Source organism: Tasmannia lanceolata, unplaced genomic scaffold (assembly GCF_043159265.1).
Source record: "Tasmannia lanceolata isolate RefF3 unplaced genomic scaffold, GAP_Taslan_0.1 ptg000006l, whole genome shotgun sequence".
Lineage (NCBI taxonomy): Eukaryota > Viridiplantae > Streptophyta > Magnoliopsida > Canellales > Winteraceae > Tasmannia > Tasmannia lanceolata.
This window is the reverse complement of record NW_027518683.1, coordinates 2901775-2924802: the sequence shown is the minus strand read 5'-3', so window position 1 is coordinate 2924802 and position 23028 is coordinate 2901775. Positions and strand designations below refer to the sequence as shown.

Sequence of the window (23028 nt, the reverse complement as noted above, 5' to 3'; positions counted from 1 at the left end):
GCCCGACCCGACCCGACCCGAGTTACATAAGTTATAGTATGTACATTTTTTTCTATTGTTAGTTAAAAGTTAAAGGGATAATTACATTTACACCCCCTCTAGTTTCTGACACATCCACTTCCACCCCTATAGTTTAAAACGTGACAAATATACCCTTGTAGTTTCAATTTGTTTAAGGTAGGCCCCCTTAGCTGAAGGTTCGTCCATAGATTGAAGGGTTAGGATGATCCGATGGAGCTGATTTTTTGGGCACACCCTATCTATGTCAGGACCCATCAAATGAACGCTTTGGATCATCCAAACAATGTGGGCCCACATTATTTGGATGATTTTTTGGTAGTGTTTGGATTCGGGTAGGGGCCCACATTATTTGGATGATCCAAAGCGTTCATTTGATGGGTCATGACATAGATATGGTGTGCCCAAAAAATCAGCTCCGTCGGATCATCCTAACCCTTCAATCTATGGACGAACCTTCAGCTGAGGGGGCAAACCTTAAACAAATTGAAACTACAGGGGTGTATTTGTCATGTTTTAAACTATAGGGGTGGAAGTGGATGTGTCAGAAACTAGAGGGGGTGTAAATGTAATTATCCCAAAGTAAAAGTGAAAACCCACGCACCCACTGTTACTGTATGTGAGTGTAATTTCTGCTTCTATGAGTTGAGTTGATTCAAGTATTTGATTCAGCATTGTTTGATTGTAATTACAACATTGTTTGATTACAGTATTGTTTGATTCAAGTGTGATGTGAGTGTAATTACATCATTGTTTGATTCAAGTGTAATGTGAGTGTAATTTCTGCTTCTATGAGTTGAGTTGAGTTGCCTTGCCAAACAAGAATTTTCCTTAAAAATTTGCGTCAACGTGAAAAAACCCGACCCGACCCGAACCGACCCGAGATTTATCATGGGTAGGGCCGGGTTTGGGAATCGTGGGTTTTCCGAAAAAAAACCCGACCCGACCCGACCCGAGATATTTCTCGGGTAGGGTTGGGTTCTCCAAAACCCGACCCGCCCGACCCGAGTTGCAGCCCTACCATTCTCCATAAATGGCATTGAGAGAATGGTTATTACCCTTCATACAATGAAACAAGTAAAAACAATTAATACTGCGTGAATAGTCTCCATAAATTATTTTGGGTAAAATCCAATTAGGGTTTATAAAATTCTTTCCCCCCAAATTGATTCCGCTTTTATCTAAATTCCTTAAAAAATACCCATTAAAAAATATATATTGAAACTTGATGTATATAAATCAATTCATGTACCCATTGAATCCTAGACACCCAAGTGCAGTTTTAATCATAGTTAGCAAAACTTCACTTTAAACCGCCCTTTTCTTGAGAAAGACTTGTTTAAACTGTTAAACGCTTTATATTGACCAAATTTTCAATTTTAACTTTACTATATTTTGCAAATGACAAAATTTTAAAGGGAATTGCTTGGGTCCGTTGCGAAAGGCATTTCACGGCTAGTGCATGTCAGACCAGCCACCCCGTGAATGAAAACAACGACTTTTCTCTCCATTCGCGAGGTGGCTGGTCTGATGTGCGACAGACCAACTTCGAAATGCCTTTTGCAATGAGTAATTTTGCTACTCATCCCAAGTACAAATTGTCCACATCTAGATTCTAGACCCTTAAGTAGTGGGCCGCATTAAGAAAAGAGGAGTGATAAATCGACTCCCAAATATGATAAATCGACTCCCCATGTGTCTTTCTCTCTCCTCTGGGTTAGAGAGAGAAAGATGAGAGAGATAGACACATGGGAGTCGATTTATCATTTTGGGGGGTGGATTTATCACTGCCGTAAGAAAAATGTCCACAATTCTAATCGTTAGATAGGGATATAGAGTCTGTGCACTTTCTTTCTACTGTTTTTTTAGGAATCGAATCCTGGAACCCATAATTATGACAACAAAAGCTGAGTAAAACCACATTTTCATTTTGTCGTATTTGAATTTTTGGGGCCACTCACATGCTGTTATTAACATGATCTGTTTAAGTGGAAATACTTGGTGTATAATGAACTATTTAGAAAAAGAAATGAGAGACAGTCCACGATCAAGTCGTCCTATCCGATGGTCAGATTTCTTCCATGGGTGGGTCCACTTAATGAATGGGTAGGAAGCCTAGGATCATGAATGAAGGAGATGGCGTCTAAGGTTGTCTCATCCAGTTGTATGCCCCCTGTAAAAGAGTGTATGTGGCAGACTTTTACGCTTTTTAACGTGAATTCACGTTACAGGGGTGCGAATTGTCATTCACAGGGTGCGAATTTATCATTGCCCTAAAAATATGAGACTTTTTTTTCAAGTTAGACGATGTACTCAATCCCTTTTTTTGGTAATGACACTACCTTTTTGGGCCTGCCACTCGTAGCACCTTACTTTTGAAAATAAGTACGTAGATGAAAGGCGGGACACTAATGAACCTTCATGTCAATGTACCCTACGATAGACAAACACTTCTTTTTTCTTTTCTTCTTGGCATAGATATTAGTAGAATCTCTATACAGCTATGTTGTATTGTCTATCCATACAATCAAGAGTTTTTATATGATGCCCGACCGTCAAGTACCGTTAAAAAGGTACTGCCCTTGATATAAACAGCCTACTTTTTAAGAGGCTGCTGTTGGATCAAATATTAAGGGTGGTACTTTTGAAGTACTACCTTCACGCTACTTGACAGTCAGGCACCATATAATTTCTCTGAAATCAAACCCAAAATATTTAGGCCACTTATATTGGCACTACCATGTGTTGATAATTGCACTATATCATCTTATCTTTTATTATCTAAACAGCTGTCAAAGGTTACTACAGTTCCCAAAAAGCTCTGAGGCCAATTAAACAATAAAAGACAAGCTGAGTTTGTGCAATTATTAAAACATGGTAGTACCAATATCAGTAACCTATATTTAGTATCAATGAAATCAAATATGTAGGAAAACCTAAGCCTATTATTTATTGATCGAGGTTTTCACAGAAACATTCGGATTAGGACCATCCAACTAACAAATCACGTCTACAATTGTCCATACCCTAAAACTCAAATTGATTGGGGTACTTTAAGTGATTCATAAGTAATCTAATTCAAGACATGCAAGAAAAGAACTAGGCAAGATTGCAAAAGGAAAATTTTCATTTAATTATTGGTGTTAATCATAGTTTGATCCGTACAATTGTTTCAGGTATGGCCCACCAATACATTTGATCAACATGCTTTTAGTCTGATTAGTGAGTAGAGTCGGGTTATACATCGAGTTTCGGTATATACTAAGGGAAATCCAGGGCAGTGGTTATTTAATGGAAATGATATATACCCGTTCCCTTTTCTTCGCCTGGTCACCCCAATGGCCCAACTAGTGTAAAAAGAGTAAAATTAAATAGTAAAATACAATAAAGTGGGGTGGCCTAGGAAGAGGAGGGGGTCGAATCTATCACTTCCCATTATTTAAACCTTATAAATGTAAGGTCTTCTCTAACTATTAAATACTCTAAAATTTTGCGATCTCTATTTTTCACCAAATAAAAATTGAGGAATGATAGATACAAGGGCACCCTTGCATAAAGAGCCTGACAAGGGTAATTGATTGGATCCATGTCATTTTCGCTGACCTTTTAAAATCGGTTGAGAAAGTAAATTTGGTTTCACTTAATTACGTGGATCATCATTAATAAGTGAAAACAAATTTACTTTACTTTCTCAACTGATTTTAAAAGGTTAGCTACTGATCCAATCAAGTGCCCTTTCAGGCTCTTTGTGCAAGGGCGCGCTTGGATCTGTCATTCCACAAATTTATTAAGTATTAAAATAAAATTCTTGTAACTAGATACAAATTCGGTAGTGGCACTAAGCGTTCGATTTCTCATGAAACGATAAATTCAAGATAAATTGACGAGAAAATGTCTTAGATCTTAGATTCTTGACCAAACAAACCCTAAAATTTTAAACCCCTCCGAGGTTTAAAAAAGGGTTGGCAAGAAAAAAGATTAAACAAATGTATGAAGGGTTGGCAATGTCAGTTGCTAGCTCAAAGCTTGTATAAACAATGAACAGTCATAAACAGGTAAGTTTAATAAAAAAATAAAAGGTAAAAAAGTAAAAAAAAAAAAAAATAAAAAAAATTGATGAAGACCCAAAAAGAAAAAGCTTTGTGGGTTTTCTATAATATTTATTTTGCAAGCAGCGGTGGCGGTGGTTAATCATTCAATGGCTCTCTTTCTGATGTAGGCGTGGGTATAAATGCAGAGCCTTTGCTGTTGATCTTCTCTTTTTCTCTTGCACAAAACCCTTGTCTTTCTTTCTCTTGAATGCTCAGAGGTTTCTGTTCTGATCATATGTTTTTCTGAGCAGAGCAGGACAGTTTGAACAACCCCAAATTCACCAAAGTTTCTGTAAAGCTTTCATGGAGGGCAGTATGCTAAAAGAAGCAAGGAATCTGAAGTGGGTATCTTTCAATTTCCACTTTTAGTTTGTTTCTTTCTCTCACTTTAGTCTGTATTCTTTGTTTGTTTCTCTCTCGGTTCTGTGCCTCTGACTAGGGTCTTACTTGGGGCTTTGAACGATTTCTCCATATCTGAAATCAATGTTTTGATTTGGGTTTTGATTGTTTTTGGTTTCTTCTTGAGCCTCTTTCCTTCACGTGTTAATTGGGTTTTTTAGAAGTTCAGTGATTGGGTGTTTGAAAATAGTACCTATCTGTCATTTTTTCTTTCTTTCTTCCAAAGCAATGTGATCTCTGTTATCAGTTTTTTTGATTTATCAGCTTTTGGTTTAAATTGAGCTTATCTTTTTTTTTTTTTTTCTTATTTGCTTTATTTTGTGAGCCTAATGTGAGATTTGGGTTGGGGGATAGATTGGGCAGTTTTGAGTGTGTGCCAAATTTGGGAAGATTTCTTGTAGGTATAGGTTTTGGGTTTCTCATATTTTTTATCTCTGAAATTAGTAACCTTTGTGTACTTTTCTATATGAGTTGGTTTTCAGCTCTTGGGTCCTAGGTGGGTTTGTGTTTTTCTTGCTTTTTAGTGTAAGTTTGGGAGATTTGTGAGTTCAGTGATCTGGGATTGTTGATTTTTTTATTTTTTATTTTTATCTTTTTGGGAAAATTCTGGTTATTGAGTGTTTTGGTTGTTGTAGATTGGTTGATGTTTGTTTGAAAACACTTAGGGCAAGGGAAAATTTTCTTGTTGCTTTTTTTGTCCTGGCTGTGGATGAGAGATGGATTTGAGTGAGAATGATAAATTTGGGATGGAAAAGAGGGGTGAGGATCATTTAAACTACCATGTATCTAATATTTCTTCGGACTGGCGATTTGGTTGTGACAATCTCGCCAATCCGTCTCAGGGTTTGGTTCCTACCGACAATTCCAGCCCTGTTTCCAAAGGGAATCCATTGGGTTCATCCTCTTGTTCATCTGTTTCCATGGTAGATTCATTTTGTCCTAGTCTTTGGGATCACCCCGGTTCGCAAAACTTAGGTTTTTGCGAAAGTAATGTTCAAATCAGTACAAACACCTCCAATGTAGCAGTAATTAGGACAACGGTTCCTGGGCCTTCGAGATCAGGAATGGAAAAAGCACTAGACGTGGGCTGGAATCCTCCGAATTCCATATCAAAAGGAGGTGTCTTTTTACAAACTGGTGCTGGAATCCTCCCTCAGAGTTTATCTCAGTTTCCTACTGACTCCGCCTTCATCGCACGAGCCGCTAGGTTTTCATGTTTCAATGGTGGAAATTTTAGTGATATCATGAACCCTTTTAACATTTCTGAGTCTCTAAGTCCTTATTCTAAGGGTGGAGGGATTCAAGCAACCGAGTTTGGGGGGCAATCTGAGAGGAATGCACTGCACATGGATGAAGTTTCCAAGGACATTTCTCTTCCCGTTGATCATGGGGCGACTGAGGGGAGTTCAATGAAGAACAGCAGAGAAATGGGAAGCTTTTTAAGGCCCTCGGATGAAGGAAAACACGGAATTGTGATGTCAAGCAATGAGAGTGATGAAGCTGAGTTTAGCGGCAGTGGTCAAGAGGAGCCATGTAATTTGGAAAATGCTGTTGGAGAGCCTTCAACAAAGAGACTTGGTGCTAAGAAAAGGAAAAGGAGCGGTCAGGTAGAATCCTTATAATATGTTCTTTAGGCATCTACATTAATTTCTTCAAATATGTTTTCTTTTATCCCATGATTATACCCGTATGTAGTGATCAGCAATTTTTGAACATGTTTAATTAAATTTTCATCATAGGATGTTGAACTAGAACAAACAAAAGTAGACCCACGGCCATCTGCAGAAAACACAAAGGAAAGCATAGAAACTAAACAGAAAGGTGAACAGAATCCTTCTTCAGCAACCACTAAATATACTGGAAAACATGGTAAAGATGGCGCTAAAAATTCAGATGTGCCCAAGGAAGATTATATTCATGTAAGAGCACGGCGAGGCCAGGCCACAAACAGCCACAGTCTCGCAGAAAGAGTAAGTTATTTTCTCTTTTTCCTCGTGAAGTTTGAATTTCTAAGGTATTAATTTCCGTTCTGGGTCATTTGAGCAAAAAGGCTAGTTGGGTTAAAATGGATTGATTTGAATCACAGGTAAGAAGGGAAAAGATAAGCGAACGCATGAAGTATCTTCAAGACCTTGTACCTGGTTGCAGCAAGGTAGTCAACTAGAACTGCCTTAGTGTGGTTCAAAAACACTTTTCAGAGATACATTTTAGTATCTTAAGTTTATGTTTTGTTTTGAATCTGTGGTGTTTACAGGTCACTGGCAAGGCAGTCATGCTAGATGAGATTATCAACTACGTACAATCACTACAACGACAAGTCGAGGTATGCTTGTAAGATAACAATTTTTGTTTCTTTGGTTGGGATTGAACCAAGAAAACCAGGAACCAGATATTGACTTCATGTGGAAAAACTTCCTGACATCTATGCTAATAGTAGATGTGTATAAGTTCATTTTTTTAATTTGGAATGGAAAGTAAGTTCATATTTCTATAACCATTGGTCCATTGCCTTTAATTGGTTCGTCATAGAAAAAAAATTGAAACATTTTCTCTTTTTCGGGTTGCAGTTTCTATCCATGAAGCTTGCAGCTGTCAACCCGCGCCTGGACTTCAACGTCGAAGGGCTCCTCTCGAAAGATGTAAGTAAAAATTCAGGGAAGCGTAATTAGGGTAGGCTAAATGATTGCATAGGATTCTAGATCCACATATGCAATTTCTTCCAAGAGTAGCCTGATTAACTTGCCTATTTCCTTACATGAAATGTGCTTGAAGCCTTGAACAGCTTGGATTTTGATAATAGTTGCTTTATCTAGTTTGAACTTTGTTTATCACAGATTCTTCAATCACGGGCCGGTCCATCAGCTAGTATTGGATTTTTGCCAGATATGAGCATGGCTCATCCGCAGCTTCATCCATCTCAACATGGGTTGATTCAGCAGGGGATTCCTGGCATAGGATGCCCTTCAGAGGTGCTTAGAAGAAACATCAATTCTCAATTGAATGCCTTGAATGGATACAAAGAAACTAACCCTCAGGTTTTCCATCATACATTTCTTTTTTCTTTCTGAATCTTGAAAAGCCAATACCACGATTTGGCCGATTGAGTTATCTCTCAGATTTTAGATTTCATTATCTACAGATATCCAATGTATGGAATGATGAGCTCCATAGTGTTGTTCAAATGAGCTTCGGCGCAAATATCCCTTTCAACACCCAAGAGTTAAATAGTAAAGACTTGTGCTGACTTTCCCAAATGCAACAATAAACCCCTGGCACAACGATGTTCCTTATATTTATGCCTTTCTTTTCTTTCTATTTTCTTCAGGTTCGCTGCCTCCAGGTCACATGAAAGCTGAGCTTTGATCCTTGTGATGCAACTTCCTTTCTGTTTGCATTCTAGCGTTTCTAAAGGCAATATTGAAGTTCACATGCTCCCTTTAAGAATCATTAAGGCGATAAGGGTATAATCTATCTGATATATCTGATAGAAGATGTGTGTGTTTCTCAACTTATTTGAATCCAGAGCCATGGCCGAGGGTTCCTTCTTGTTGTACATCAAGCAAAGGGCTAATCTGCCCCAAGGTTTAGAGGTATACTATACAATCACATTTTTTTCCTTCTTTGAGTCCTTACTATATGAAAAGAAAATCCATGTATATGCAGATAAAGCTGTTGGCCCTCTGAGTTATGAGATTTTTAGCTGTAGAATGAATTTCAGAAGCCATGCCATGAAGGGAAAGTACTCAAATTGGTTGTAGAATTGGCAGTAAAGCTTGGCCTGCTTTGAGTCATGGTCATATCTTATTGTGCTTTGGACCTGCAGTCAAAAAAAAAGTGGGACTTTCTTTTATTGTCCAACATTAAGAAGGGTAGGATTGGACTTCAAGTTTCTATCATACATTAACAGAATTTATTCCTATTTATTTGATTTTCTTTCGGTTCAAGGCAATGGGTTTTGTGTACTCAATTCTTATTTATTTGATTTTCCTTTCTGTACAAGGCAATGGGCTTTGTGTATTCAAAATTTTCATCTTCATTTTTTATCAAAATATAACTGTATTATTAGAGACAAGAGATTACAAGTGCAAGTCAAAGGGCAAAGATTGCCCAACATACAAGGAATCCCGCAAGGTTCCTGATTTGCAGATCGTTGGCACTTCTAGGAATATGGACAAAAGAAATAAATCTATCTTCGTACAATGTAGAAATTTCATCCAAAAACCTAGCTAATCTCCAAGGACCTACACACTTACCTTGAACCCAAGAAAAAAAATTAGACGAATCGCTTTTCACCTCTATTTTACCTTCCATTTGTCCCCTAAACATGTTCATGCCAAGATGGATAGCCTGAATCTCGGCCTCGGTATGTTTTTTTTATGTTGGTTATGAGATGTAATATTTGAATTAGGTGAGTTCATAACTAATTCCTCTATTGCTTCTGATTGAAGGTAGTAAGATTTTCTATCCTCTACTCTGTGGTGGAGAGTGCCAGTTAGAATTATGTACTACAAGTTTCAGCTTGCAATAGTCTATTGGGTCCAAGGTGTTTTTCTTCAGTACTACATAATCTCTACCTTTCCCTAGGAAGCCCCGTCCAAATCTTTTTCAAGCCATGATCAAAACCAAATAGAAACTTCCATTATTTTCAAAATGCTCCAAGCATCATAATTACCAAGAGAATGCTTGCAGTTCCACAAGGCAGGCCTCGTTTGGGTTGCAAGAAAAAAAAAATTCTACTGGAGTATGGTTAATTTAGAGGGCTATTATCATAAATTGAAGGTACCTCTAAGAAAAATTTGAGTAGTGTTGGTTCAAGTTTATCTTTCCGTGTGTAAAAAGTTTGAAATTTTAGAAACATTTTAATTTCCAAACTTTTCCCAAAAATTACCATAATCCAAGCAGGGTCTAAGTGGTGCAAAAACATGATAAAAAAAAACTTGCACTCCAAATTTCAAAATTAGTAGCCATAAGTAAGATTGATTAGCATAGGTGTTATGCTTTGATCGGGTAAGCTCCAAATGTGCTTTCAATTCCTAAGAATGTTGTCCAAATAATGGCCCCATTTAAAGAAACCTTGCCTTGATTGATCTTCTTCCAATTCCTAAGAATGTTGTCCAATGAATAGCCCCAACATTCAAAGGGAAGTACCACCAAAAGAATAGCTCCTTAAAATATTTCATGTTCCTTCACTTATTTATGAGAGAAAATTTTTCACTGCGATAAAAGGTAGCCTAAAAGCGCTTCTGGAATATAATTTTGGAGCATAATTTTTTAACAAAACGTTATTTGGGGAAGCTTTCCATTCTTTGGAGTGACAGAAGCGCAGAATTGCTTTGAAGAATGGTTTTGAAGAATGGAATTCATCCTTGGATTTTTTTCTCAAAACAATTTTTTTTCCATTCTTTCAAATCTACTAGTAGGGGTGCAACTCGGGTCGATTTTTAGGAATTCAGGTTGAGCTTTTACCTTAAAATCGGGTCACGTTCGGGTTGATTCCTTATTCATTTTTTTAGCAAAAGCTCAACCCAACCCGACCCAAGTTGCACCCCTGCCTATTAGACCCTAAAATTTCATTTCCCAAATAACCCCTCGAGATGGGTCCGGGTAGTGTGGCAATTGCTCATCTTTCATTTTAAGCTCTATTTATGGTCCTCGACAATCTTTTGAATGGATGGTTACGATTGTACGATCATCAAATTGTCGTGATTTGTTGCGATGTGCTATTGGATCTTAAGATTTCCCCACATCCCATCCGTCGGATAAAGGACTTTTGAAAAAAAAATTCAAGGGAAATGACATCACCACTACCATATTTTGATGATCGCACCATAGGATGATCCAAACCGTCCATAGATTGGAGGGTTAGGATCAACATATGGAAATTATTTTTAGGATACACATCCTATTTAGGCTGTGGCCCATCTAATTGACGGTTTGGATCATCCTATGGTGCGGGCCATACCGTACTTTTTAATAAAGTGAGGCACTCGATCATCAAAATATGGTAGTGGTGATATCATTTCCCAAAATCAATGGTTTCGCTTTTTCTTGGGGAACCCTAATGAGAATTGATGGATAAAGATACCAGGATCATCCTATCAGGGTGGGGTCAACGGATCAAATCACGTCCACGTATCATAGGCGTACCCAAAAAAGTGACCGTTAGGTCGAAACATCTTCCTAACAGCTCTCAATTTAAATTTTAAAACATAGGTGGGCCTAACCATTTGCCTCCTTTAAATATCGCTCTCCCTCTCATTTCCTCAACCATGTCTTCTTCTTCAAACCATTACTGTTCGTTACTGAAATTCTGTTGTGAATCCCACAACCAAATCCAAGCAAAGAAGCTCCACTGCATTATAATCAAAACCCTAAAATACCCAGAGACTTTTCTTTTGAACAATCTCATCAGCACCTATTCTAAATTCAATCAATTAACCAATGCACGCAAAGTGTTCGATCAAATTCCTCAACCAAACCTCTTCTCATGGAACACCATCCTTTCCGCCTACTCGAAATCCGGTCGGCTCTCTGAGATGCAGGAAATCTTCAATAGAATGCCAAACAGAGATTGGGTTTCTTGGAATAATGTTATATCGGGCTATGCAAATTACGGGTCCGGAGACGATTCATTGAAGTTTTATAAACTGATGTTAAGAAAAGGGGACGTGGGCCCCAATCGAATCACATTCTCGACAATGCTAATTCTGTCTTCTAGTAAGTTCTCGGTTTGTTTGGGGAGGCAGATTCATGGTCAGATAATGAAATGTGGGTTTGAATCTTATGCTTTTGTGGGTAGTCCTTTGGTGGATATGTACTCAAGAGCTGGGCTTATCAATGATGCGAAATCTGTTTTCGAAGAAATGTCTGAGAGAAATTTGGTTTTGCACAATACCATGATCACTGGTTTGTTCCGGTGTGGGATGATCGAAGACTCAAAGCGTTTGTTTAGTGAAATGCCTGAAAGAGATTCGATTTCGTGGACGATAATGATTACTGGGTTTACACAAAATGGGTTTGAGAAAGAAGCAGTTGATGTGTTCAGAGAGATGAAATTAGAGGGGTTTTTAATTGATCAGTTTACCTTTGGAAGCATGCTGACTGCTTGTGGTAGCCTTTTGGCGTTGAAACTAGGCAAACAGATTCATGGTTATATAATTAGGACAGATTATAACGACAATGTCTTTGTGGGTAGTGCGCTTGTTGATATGTATTCAAAGTGTAGAAGCATAATATACGCAGAATTGGTTTTTAAGAGAATGACAAGGAAGAATATCATATCTTGGACAGCAATGCTTGTAGGCTATGGTCAAAATGGGTTTTGTGAAGAAGCTGTGAGAATTTTTTCTGAAATGCAGAGGAATGGGATTGAGCCTGATGATTTTACTCTTGGTAGTGTGATTAGTTCCTGTGCTAATCTTGCAAGCTTGGAAGAGGGTGCACAATTTCACTCTAAGGCTTTAGTTTCGGGGTTGATCTCATTTATTACTGTGTCTAATGCCATTGTTACGCTGTATGGTAAATGTGGAAGTATCGAAGATTCCCATAGATTGTTTGATGAGATGGAGATCAGAGACCAAGTCTCATGGACTGCATTGGTTTCAGGATACGCTCAGTTTGGAAAAGCCAAGGAAACAGTAGAGTTGTTTGAGAGAATGTTAGGGGATGGTTTGAAACCAGACGGAGTTACATTTATCGGTGTTCTTTCAGCTTGTAGTAGAGCAGGGCTAGTAGAGAAAGGGTGTCAGTATTTCAATTCTATGGTAGAGGACCACGGAATTATCCCTATTGCCGATCACTACACTTGTATGATTGATCTTCTCGGTCGAGCGGGAAAGTTAAAAGAAGCAGAAAATTTCATAAAACAGATGCCTTGCCGGCCCGATGCAATTGGTTGGGCAACCTTGCTAAGCTCATGTAGAGTTCATGGAAACATGGAAATTGGGAAATGGGCAGCAGAATCCCTACTTGAACTAGAACCACAGAACCCCGCGAGTTATATATTGCTGTCAAGTATCTATGCTGCTAAAGGAAAATGGGATGATGTAGCTCATTTGAGAAGAAGGATGAGAGATAAGAAAGTGAGAAAGGAGCCTGGTTGTAGTTGGATCAAATATGACAACAAGGTGCACATATTTTCGGCTGATGACAGATCGAACCCATATTCAGATCAGATATATTCTGAGCTAGAGAAGATTAACTGTAAGATGATAGAGGAAGGCTATGTACCTGATATGGGTTTTGTTCTCCATGATGTAGAGGAGGTGGAAAAGGTTAAGATGCTCAGCCACCATAGTGAGAAGCTAGCGATTGCTTTCGGGTTGATTTTCATACCTAATGGGCTGCCTATTAGAGTGGTTAAAAATCTTCGGGTCTGCGGTGATTGCCATAATGCAACCAAGTTCATTTCTAAGATAGTTGGAAGAGAGATACTTGTCCGAGATGCTGTTCGGTTCCATCTGTTTAAAGATGGGGCATGTTCTTGTGGGGATTTCTGGTGATAGCAGATTTCTTTTCTGGTGTAGGCTAGCTGTTGTTAATTGCATTGAAACCTTAAATTCCACATTTGAGTGGCTCAAACCAGGGATGCATTGCAAATTTTGCAACAGGCTCGACACATCATCTATGAGCGAATTGGCTTCTGGTTGAGAGCTTTGAGGGGGCCACTTTGACTCCTAATCAGTTTTCCAAATCTCCTTTTCTATGATGGGAATGGGTGGTTTCCATTTTGTCACCATCTCAAGGTATCTCTTGTTCTTTTGATCTCTTTTTTATTTGATAAGTAACCAAAGTATGACTAACTTGAATGCTCTTTTGACAGAACATTGACTGGCAAGGACAAGAATTAACCAAGAACAATGAGCCGAGGGTTCTCTTGGTGATGGGACATGCCCGTACAGTCAGTGGTTGAATGGGGAAGTGTTGAGGGCCAACGGAACCACTTGTTAATTCAGAGGTTCGTCAATCAATGTTCAGAGGGTATTTTGCATGTTATGAGCTATTGAAATCACTAGATGCATATGTTTTCATCAATTCTGAATCCCCAGTGTTGCGGAGGACATGGAAAGAGACAGACGGTAGACTACTTAGATATGAAGTCTTCCAGTGCCAAAGTTGGTGGAAAGTATCAAGAGCCTCATTATCCACTAGGCTACTTAGGAAGCAAAACTTTGCAATTAAGGCCCAGGCTCGGATTGGAAATTGGTGGTGGGCAAGGAAAAGATAGTGATAGAAGCAACATGGTAACGACCCCTGATTGATATTGTTAAGCTCAATTCTGATGGGAGCTCTTAAGAGCAGTTTCAATAATGATAGCCAGCTAGAATAGGCTGTTTAAAACAATGGCGGTGAACCTAAGTTAACTTTTTTTTTCTTGGTCCCTCAGAGATCAGGGTTCAAGCCAAGCTGATCCTTGAGCAATACTGGAATGGTTAAGGATTTTCCATAAATACTTTTCTGGAAATATTTTGGTTGAAGAAGCATTGGAGCCTGTGGAGATTGGCATGTATTATATATCAGGTATTGATGTTGGTTAGTTATGTATCTTTTATTCGTAATGGATACTCTTTTAAAGGAAAGTTTAGACCAGCTTTATGTAGTCGGCATGGATTGACCATCTTGTAGTTATGTTTCTTTATTATCAATAAGTTTTTATTTATAAGTTGAGAAAAAAAAAAGAAACAGCTTTTATTCGTAGATATCTCTGGGTCACGACACAAGTCCAACTCATGGTTTAAATACATTGTTGGTGTTCATTACATTCATGGAAGTGGGTTAGCCAGGGTCTTCCCACCCTTTACAACTCTTCAAAAAGAAGAGGGGGAAGTATCTGTTACAGGCACCACTGTTGATGCACAGGCCTCACCTTTGATGGTCCTGCACATCAACATGATTTCCTGTGGAAATCTTCACTGAAACTTTTTCTTGACAAAGAAGCATTTTTATTTGCTTGCTTGATAGTAACTAATCTAATGGTAACCTATTTCTCTGATTTTGTTAGCTTATGTTAAAGTATAAAAGAATAAATAACGCCTTCTCTAACAGCTTAAGCTTTTGGAGTAACTGGTAGTTTCACATAGTATCAGAGCAAATGCCTGGGTTCAAACCTCCTTGATAGCAAAATCCGCATGCAATGGCCAAACCCAAAAGTGGGGTCACATGTGCCACGTGTAGGCCAACCCAAAGAAAGAGGGGCCACACGTGAGGGGGTTAAACTATAAAAGAATAAATAATGCCTTCTCCAACAGCTTAAGCTTTTGGACTGACTGGTAGTTTCACAGCTTAAAATGAGAGAAAAATCTCCACCTGGTTAATATTACACTAATAAGTTAGAGAGGTTATTTTCTTTCTACAATTTGTCCTCTGGTTGACAAGCTAGGGACTCATTCTCAAAGCTTGTGTGTGTGTGTGTTTTTTTTTTTTTTTTGAATGGAAAGGTTGTTATATTACTTGTTTGATGGTTTGTTAGGACAGATTCAAAAGAACTGAAAAGCACACACCGTCACAGTGCATAGGAGTCAAGGTGTTAATACATACTGCCATTATAAAGCATGTGTCTAAGACTTCTGTGAATAGACTATTCTTTCGACCACAAAATACCATGTATCCTTAGACTATATACAATGAAAAAAAAGGAAAAACGGACCTAAAATCCATGTGAATAGAAGCCATACGAAGACATCCAAACCACTTCTATCATAAAGGATATGGAAAAACTATTACATGTCTATGCTAGAGTTTAAGGAGTAACAGGTACATGAAATATGTAGAGAAAAAAAATCATCTGTATTCAGCACCCTGTGATGGTATAATGAGTATGATGGTTAAATAAGTAATAGATACAAGGATCGTTGTGCAAGAAAACACCCGACATTATGCAGCTTCCCCTTGGCCTAGCTGCTGTTTCTGCACAGTGTAAAGGAACCTTTTAGTTTTGTGCATGACATGAATTGGCTTATATGGAAAACTTGTTCAAGTAGCTCTGTCACACACAAATTAATGTTGAAGGATTCATCTCCCAAGTAATAGCATGCTACAGAAAATAGAAACATCAAAATGTTGAAAGCAGAAATTACTTCATGCAAGGTTATGCATGCCATTATAGTGGCAGAGAAAAGGCAATGCAAATTATTTTCTTCATCAAACTGAGGACTCAAACAACAAATTTTTTCTTAAAAATCTCAACAACCAAGCCAGTTTTCGTCAAACAGGTTTGCAAAACCTGTGGTGTCAGACACCATAACAGCTCGACACAAGGAAACTCGAGTCTAACATAACACTTGGACTACCTGCAAACCCACGCTCTGGTTAATGAACATTGAATGAATCTGGAGGAAAAAGTTCACTGGTTGAGACATCAATAGCAGAAAAAAAAACAAATTACTTGCGTGTCCAGTTATTTGTTTATCCTAATTTCTTTTCTTTTCTTTTTGAAAATTAACAATTTATTCCATAAAATCAAAGTCATACAATAGACAGGGACAAGATGTCCCCAGAGTAGACAAGATTTTATCGATTAGGGACAATAGATCCCCAATGTATTTCCTAATTTCTCAAATTAGCATTTTTAATGGAGCCCCAGTTGTTGTCCCTGCATGTTCTACTATTGAAAGCGCTGCTATTCATGCCTTGTCTATCTATTACAGTTACAGGGTGGAGGAGATTATGACAAGTTGAAAATGGTACGTGTGGTGCTACAAATGATTGGATCCATGGTAATGTAAAAAGTAAAACATATTTCACTCAAAAAGGAGGTACCAAAGTGCACAAAGACATTCTCATTAGTAGTTAATATGTTTGACAATTTGATCATCAGTTTTGATAAAGTTAATTGAAGTGACAATCAAATTTTGATGTGTTTGGCAATAAAATTTTGATGTATTTACCTCTCACATCGTAAATTGGAACAAATGACAGGCAAATGAAAACTATATGTCAGAGCATATCTCTTTCTGTCCAGGACAAGGAAACCAGCCTCTCTAAGAAGGGATATGGGCCACATAAACATATTGGGTATACATGTAGTTGTATACAGTGGATGTTGCATTAGATCATGGAATTTTAGAATCTTGGGTAGAGTCGAACAAATGAGAGGCAAATGGAAACGGCATGTCAGAGCATCTCTCTGCCTGTCCAGGACAAGGAAACCAGCCTCTCTAAAGAATGGATATGAACTACATAACATATAAGTTATCGATGTTGTAGCTATGTGCAGTGGCTGTTACACTAGATCATGTAATTGTAGATTATTGAGTACTTCTAAAAGATACTACATTCCAATAAAGACATTGAAGCCTGTGGGAGTTCCTACTTCCATCCGAGCATCAGAGAGACAAAGTTCTCTACTAGGGACCTCAAAATCAAAATTCTTCATCCAGATGAAGCTTCTAGTCAGTTTGCAAGAACAGGTTCGCTAGTTAGACTAGATTCCTAATCATGGCTCGAACTCCTTTCACACTTGATTTGAAATCCATCCGTGGTCACTGGCCGGTCGTCAAGTTAAAACATACTAATGCTTGGTCCCTTGGCTGCAACCTTTATCAGTGTAGGTCATGATTAGAGATTATGCATACCACTCAACATGTTAGGGGCATTTCTTCTTTAGATCTGGAAACCCCATCCAACGTCCTGCATGACAATGGTGGTAATAGACTATTTTCCTTGTGTTTAACATAGAACTGGCAAACTTCGAACAGATACATTGCAAAATCTACCATGTTGAAACTTCATATGGTCCGATGTTCACCTTCATATCTCGGATTTTACTCCCTACAACCAGAGAACAGGAAAATGCCATGTACAGCCTACATATCAACTAGTCAAGAAGTATGCACCATGGATCTTCCAAAAAAATTTTTAAATGGACAGATTTAATCCAAACATCAAATCCATGAAATTGCAAAATTTCATTTTAGAAATATTAAAAGAAAAACAATTTAGTGAAACAAAAAACAATGGGGCCTACCACCTTAATTTTTGAAATCAAGGTAGTAGGCTCCATTGTTTTTTTTCTATAAATTGTTTTTCTTTTGATGCCCTGAATTCTCTCACATGAGATGCTCTGCAAATGAGGAGGCTGATCAGTTAGCAAAGGATAGAATGGAAAAACCCCACCAGAATGACTAGCTGATGAATGGTTAGAGCAAGTGGCAATAGATTCTGCCCCTGGAATTATCATTCGACGACGGCTAAGAAGGATATTTGATGAGCTGTTGGCACTCTAACAACTTCTTCGTATGACTTATAAGTGTAGAACCCTAGAACTCTTCAGTGCTAGGGATATTAGGACGAGTCAGCCCAGTAATCTGGCTCAAGGAGTTGACTGTCTTAACTGGAAGGGGACACGGTGTCACATTCCCTGATGTTATCGGTCATTAATATTACTAAAATTTGGTTACCTTTTCTCAAAAATGGGGCCTACCACCTTTTATATGCAGTTAAGAGCTTAACATTTCATAATCAATCTCAAACAGAAATTCTAGCTAAGGCTCTTTGCTTAAATTTTTAAACTATTGGATACCTGTAACAGAGTGTAAAGGTCCGGAATTGCTTTGTGGGATCAGAAAAGGTAAAGAAAGTACCTGTATCTGACTGCAGATTTCGATAACTTCAGCAAGAGGTGCCCAATCACCAAAATTCCTTTCAATAAACTGGTATGCAATGCCACTTTTTCCACTGCCGACTATGAATAGTCCACCCTTGATTTCACCTTCGCCTGTATAGTTGTGTTGTAGTCCAGTAGCTTTGGCACGCTTGTAATTAGCAATTGCACGAGGATTGAACACAAATCCTGTTATAAACCTGTCTTTCATCAACGCCCCACCTCCAAATGCTTTGAACATATCCATGCCTTGGTCAACAATAACAATGCCTCCCCAGTAACGTGGCCAAAAGTCTTTAACCTGAAACCGTCAGAACAAAAATGTCCAGTTTGGTGAACAACATCCCATCAAAAGAGCAAGATGACGACGTTTGGAAATACCTCAGAATCAATTTGTTCATGAAGAACAGCTATAAGCTGAAATCCCAGTGCATCAAATATAGGCTTCCTTGCATAGAGTTGGTGTGCTTCGGCTCTGCACATGATACACCTGTAACCTCATTTGAGAGTATCCAAAAAACATATGCACTTCGTTAGCTAAAAATGGAAGAGAACCCAGAAGAGCAAAATGAATAGTAAAGATAATTCAGAAAGCTAGCTTTAACAAGACTAGGTGTAATTATCAAAGTTCAAATACCCCGGGCGTCGAACACAGATAAGTATAGCTGGTTTATCACGCCATAACTCCGAAGCCTTCATGGGTGGTGCCTTTGACTTCACCAAGCGTTCCATGCCGATCTTATACTCCGGAGCAAGCTTTTGAACTGAGACATTTTCGATTGCAGAGTAAGGAGCAACACTATCAAGCACAGGAGGAGGCTGTACACAACCACAGAGCCTCGGTTCAGCTGGTTCTGAGGCAACAATCCCCTTAAAAACATGCCCTTCTTTGATTTTAATGTCTGCCACAGATTGATCGACGGATCTTTCATAATATGAATTCCCCTTTAGAGATCTGAGATTTTGCATCTTTCTGGAATTTACAGATGAAAGCTCTTTCCCATAAACACTTCCACTAACAGAAGAAGTGGTTCTTTTACTTGCTGGAGTAGCATAAGAGGGGGACATGGGAATCCCACAAGCAATTGTCCTATCAACAAAGCGAGCGACATGGCCTCTCCTGATGCCAAATTGGGAAGAAAGAACCAACGTACTTAAACTTAAAAGGTCGGACAGTGATTTCCCAGAAGCTTCCAGCCTATCTCCATATTGCAACAAGGAGCGGTCGTGTAGATATGACCTAATCTCCAATGTATCCTAAAGCAAAACCGAACCAGGAAGAAAGAAGCGAAAATAAGTCATGAAGGTTATGATTTTAAGTATTGAAACAGAATTCATTTCATAGAATAATATCAATTCCCTCAAATGCTCAAACTTAAAACAACGAAAAAGAAAAGTCAATATATAATTGGGAGGGACTGGATTCCATTGCATCTGTGAGATATTTACCTATGGAGGAAAAACAAAGCCACCAAAACACCAATAATATAAGTTTTGATTGTAAGAAATAGATAACTGGAATTATTTCATCTCAGAAGTTACTAATCTTCAATGACCAAATTTTGGAAAAGGGAAAGACCGAGCATCAAATATACTAATCAGAACAAATTCCATGGCAGCCTTGAGGAAACCCCACCAAGGAAATAATATTTAACCAAGATCAATCATAGAAGTTTTGTCCTACAAGGTGAAGGCAGAAACCAGTTTCATCAAGAAAGACCATCGTGTTCAACAGACGAATACAACGAAGAGAGACCAAGCAGCAACATAAGAATTGAGAAAGCAGTTTCATGGTATCACTGAGAAAACCCAAATAGAAAGAATAATACAAAGTTCAATCAATCATGGAAAGTTTCATTCTACGAAGGAGCTGATATATAGAAACCATTTCATAAAGGAAGAAAATCACCCTCAAATGCCAGATTTTAGAAAGGAAAAACGATCAGAAGAACAAGCATCGTAATATAACAATCACAAACCATCTTTAACAACGAAAAAAAAGAGGGAAAAGTATACTCTAAGAATTGGTTAAAGAAACTATTCCATCAAGATAAGATGGTCACCTTCAAATATCCAAATTCAAATAAAGCAGTAACAAAACAGGTTTTGAGTAGAAAATGACCTTCTGGCGCTGAGTCATGTTCATCATATCCATATCTTCTGAATTCATCATCTTCAAAGTTGGTACATCATCCCAACCTTCTGCCAACAGTTGTGGAATGAGTTCTTTTAGAACTCCATCACCTACAAACTCCTCGACCGAAAAGGATGCCATTTTCGCAAGCAGAGAGATCTTGATCAGCCCTCAAGATAAAGTAATATGGGTCTAAACAGGCTGAACAACCTTGAGTAGTTGTTGGCCGGATTGTTGAATCAATCGAATCAAAGCCTATAAAAAAAGAAATACATAAAGAATTGTATTATGGAAAATATAAGGCTTTCTACAACGACAATGTCAATGATGTAACAGTCAGTATAATCCAATTTTCACTGATATGAAATGTTAGATTTTGATTTTTAAAATCTTATTTTTTGGTCAAAAGATAGTGTTTGGAAAATGTTTTCTAAGTGTATTTTGGAAAAGAAAAAAATTTTCTTTGAAAAGAGTTGCTTTTTGCAAGAGAAAAAGAAGAGTCCAAAGTAGTGTGAAAAAATAGTCCCATACCGACTCATAAGAAAGGAAGAGTTGGGCTTATAAAGCTTTACTCTTTCTTTCTTTGTTACGCGATGGTGTCCCATCTACTCAATAGTCAAAGGATGCGATCTGCACCATGGATGGGCAATCTAGCGGTTCGGAGTTTGAAAGGCTTTTACACAAGCCAACGGTCACTCCAGGATTGATCTGAGCCGTAGAGTCGCGATTAGACACAATCTAATTGTCAGAATTGGTATTTTCCAACGGGAAAAGCCACCGGAAGCTCTATAAAAATAGTAGAAAACACTCATTCTACACAGAATTCGAATTTCTACTTTGGCATACCCAAAATTGCTATTTCCAGCACAATTCCCTCTCTCTAAACCCCTATAAAGTTACTATTTTTTTCAATTTAGAAATACTATCAAGTATTCTGTTTTCTGCAGAAACATAACACTTGGGTCTCAAATACTTGCAATATTCAAAGGTGATTCAGGCTTGATTCCGTTCAGTGTAGAACATCATCAAAGAATAGGTTTCGAACCGGGCTTCATTGTATCTTGGAGGCGAGTTCGTGGTCCCCTGTGCACACTACTGGTGGGGGAGAATATCGTCTTAAGGAAAGAGTTTACGCGCCTTGAAACATCTTCCCATCTTCCTATCTTTTCTTAGATTGAACCAGTACCAAATTTTACTCCAACATGAAAATCTAGAATGTTATATTAAAAAGAAAAAGAAAAGAAGGAACAGAACTAAATCCATAACAGTCAAATGCTCTGAAATTACGCAGTTATCCAAGTCACATAAAATTCAGTATTTGTATTTCAATTCTTAATTGATAAATAAAATTAGCAAGAAATGCAAATTTCTCAACTTATAGTTACTAAAATTAACCTACATTGAGAAAAATGTCAAGGACATGTTCCATCCAATTCTCATTAATACCTGTAGGATTTTGATTTTCAAAATCATAGTTTTGGGTCAAAAATGGTATCTTGGAAAATGTTTTCTAAAGGTGTTTTGGATAAGAAAAACCTTTCTTTGGAAAAAGTTGCTTTTTAGAAGAGAGTGTCGAAGTGTGAAGAAAAGATAGTCCCGTATTGATGTGGAAAAAAGTGGGAGAGTAGCAGATATAGCTTTTCCCACTTCTTTTCTTTTCTTTAAATGCACAATGGGTTATAGCCAATGGGTGAACACACCGTCCGCGCGTGGCATGGCAATGGAATATAGGGTGCATAGCGGCGCATTTTTTTAAGCTTGGTTTGATCTGGACAGTAGTAGAGTCGTGATGGGACGGGATCTAACGGTCAGAAATGAACCCGCTATGGAAAGGTGCACTGTCGGGGTGTATTCCAATGAACCCGCTATGGAAAGGTGCACTGTAGGGGTGTATTTCAATGTTACTGCCATTTGAAACTAATTCTCAACTTATAGATTTCAGAATTTCGATGCTTATATTGAAATAGTTCAAACACAGAGAAAAAGACAAAGATCTAATTCTATAATATTGGATTCTTGGTTAATTGTGATTACTACAGTAAATTATCAGAAATATGGCAACTATAGTCGACAAAATTTGGAAAAAAATAAATTATTAATTTCTTCTATGAGTCTATGATTTAGATAAGATTAAACGAAAAACGAGGTTGAGATAACAGACAAGTAGACAACAGCTACTAGAAAACAATTTTTGAAAAGGAAATTCAAAGGTAAAGACGTGCGGAAGAAGGTAAAAGGATTAGAGTAAAGGGTTTTGGTTTCTCCGAAAGCGAAACGGTGAGGAAAAGATAATATTAAAAAGAGGAGTGATTTGAGAATTTGACAAAATGGTAGGGGGTTGGATATGAATATGTGTTTTAGCCAAGGGGTGGGGTCGCCCCATTGCCGCCCAAGACGAACCTTCTCTCTTCCCGTTTTTTTAAATGGACTTATTTATCTTACGAACCAGACATCCTTGGATAGTCTTGTCATACTCTGTTCACATCGAAAGCAGCCTCAATGTATACAAACAGGATATTCAATACCATGGTTTTATGTAAGATAGAATTATCTAGTCCCGGGCCAGCTTATCTAAGGATTTCTATCCTCCTAGTGAACATTTTTTTTCTTAGTATGATACAGGGTAAGTGTAAATGCCATTATGTGACATGCTAAGGGCATGTTTGGCGACCATGAAATTTTTTTTTTCCGTGGAATATTAGTTTATCAAGTGGTGGAAGTCGAAAGTGGGAGAGGGAACGAGTGTGGAGAGGCTGAGAAGTGTTTAATATTCCAACTCAACTCAA

At 38.1% G+C, this 23028-nt stretch overlaps 3 protein-coding genes across 10 annotated transcripts; 2 read left to right on the top strand and 1 right to left on the bottom strand.

Moving 5' to 3' along the window:
- Positions 1–4117: 4117 nt before the first annotated feature.
- LOC143879269 (transcription factor bHLH49-like) lies at positions 4118–8470 on the top strand. Of its 6 annotated transcripts, none has more exons than XM_077381556.1 (10): positions 4118–4243; positions 4361–4450; positions 5351–6115; positions 6248–6478; positions 6595–6660; positions 6763–6831; positions 7076–7147; positions 7343–7543; positions 7648–7735; positions 7834–8470. In XM_077381556.1, the coding sequence occupies exons 3-10, from the start codon at positions 5429–5431 to the stop codon at positions 7869–7871; spliced, it is 1452 nt and encodes a 483-aa protein (XP_077237671.1). In that variant the 5' UTR covers positions 4118–4243; positions 4361–4450; positions 5351–5428; the 3' UTR covers positions 7872–8470. The 6 variants fall into 6 exon arrangements, 5 of the variants coding, with proteins under 5 accessions (XP_077237671.1, XP_077237670.1, XP_077237672.1 ...); XM_077381557.1 differs by having other exon boundaries at positions 4191–4243; positions 4366–4450; XM_077381555.1 differs by having other exon boundaries at positions 4186–4450.
- A 2159-nt stretch (positions 8471–10629) lies between these two features.
- On the top strand, positions 10630–14151 carry LOC143878213 (pentatricopeptide (PPR) repeat-containing protein). The gene is made up of 2 exons (XM_077380515.1): positions 10630–13252; positions 13330–14151. The coding sequence occupies exon 1, from the start codon at positions 10778–10780 to the stop codon at positions 13007–13009; it is 2232 nt and encodes a 743-aa protein (XP_077236630.1). The 5' UTR covers positions 10630–10777; the 3' UTR covers positions 13010–13252; positions 13330–14151.
- Positions 14152–15184: 1033 nt separating this feature from the next.
- On the bottom strand, positions 15185–20510 carry LOC143879267 (uncharacterized). Of its 3 annotated transcripts, none has more exons than XM_077381551.1 (5): positions 20231–20510; positions 18746–19365; positions 18490–18598; positions 18089–18409; positions 15185–15489 (listed from the first exon to the last, which is right to left on the bottom strand). In XM_077381551.1, exons 1-5 carry the CDS (start codon positions 20381–20383, stop codon positions 15463–15465), a joined length of 1230 nt encoding a protein of 409 aa, XP_077237666.1. In that variant the 5' UTR covers positions 20384–20510; the 3' UTR covers positions 15185–15462. The 3 variants fall into 3 exon arrangements, with proteins under 3 accessions (XP_077237666.1, XP_077237665.1, XP_077237664.1); XM_077381550.1 differs by having other exon boundaries at positions 15185–15413; positions 20231–20508; XM_077381549.1 differs by having other exon boundaries at positions 15401–15540.
- Between the last annotated feature and the right edge of the window lie 2518 nt (positions 20511–23028).

What these genes read in the sequence shown, in the direction of transcription:
- LOC143878213 (XM_077380515.1), top strand. Translation starts at nt 10,778, where the DNA reads ATGTCTTCTTCTTCAAACCATTACTGTTCGTTACTGAAATTCTGTTGT.
- LOC143879267 (XM_077381549.1), bottom strand. Translation starts at nt 20,383, where the DNA reads ATGGCATCCTTTTCGGTCGAGGAGTTTGTAGGTGATGGAGTTCTAAAA. An exon ending in ATCTGTGTTCGACGCCCGGG is followed by an intron (nt 18,599 to 18,745) that starts GTATTTGAACTT and finishes ATGAGGTTACAG; the next exon opens with GTGTATCATGTGCAGAGCCG. An exon ending in ATGAACAAATTGATTCTGAG is followed by an intron (nt 18,410 to 18,489) that starts GTATTTCCAAAC and finishes TGACGGTTTCAG; the next exon opens with GTTAAAGACTTTTGGCCACG.
- LOC143879269 (XM_077381552.1), top strand. Translation starts at nt 5,225, where the DNA reads ATGGATTTGAGTGAGAATGATAAATTTGGGATGGAAAAGAGGGGTGAG. An exon ending in TTGTACCTGGTTGCAGCAAG is followed by an intron (nt 6,661 to 6,762) that starts GTAGTCAACTAG and finishes TGGTGTTTACAG; the next exon opens with GTCACTGGCAAGGCAGTCAT. An exon ending in CAACACCCAAGAGTTAAATA is followed by an intron (nt 7,736 to 7,833) that starts GTAAAGACTTGT and finishes TATTTTCTTCAG; the next exon opens with GTTCGCTGCCTCCAGGTCAC.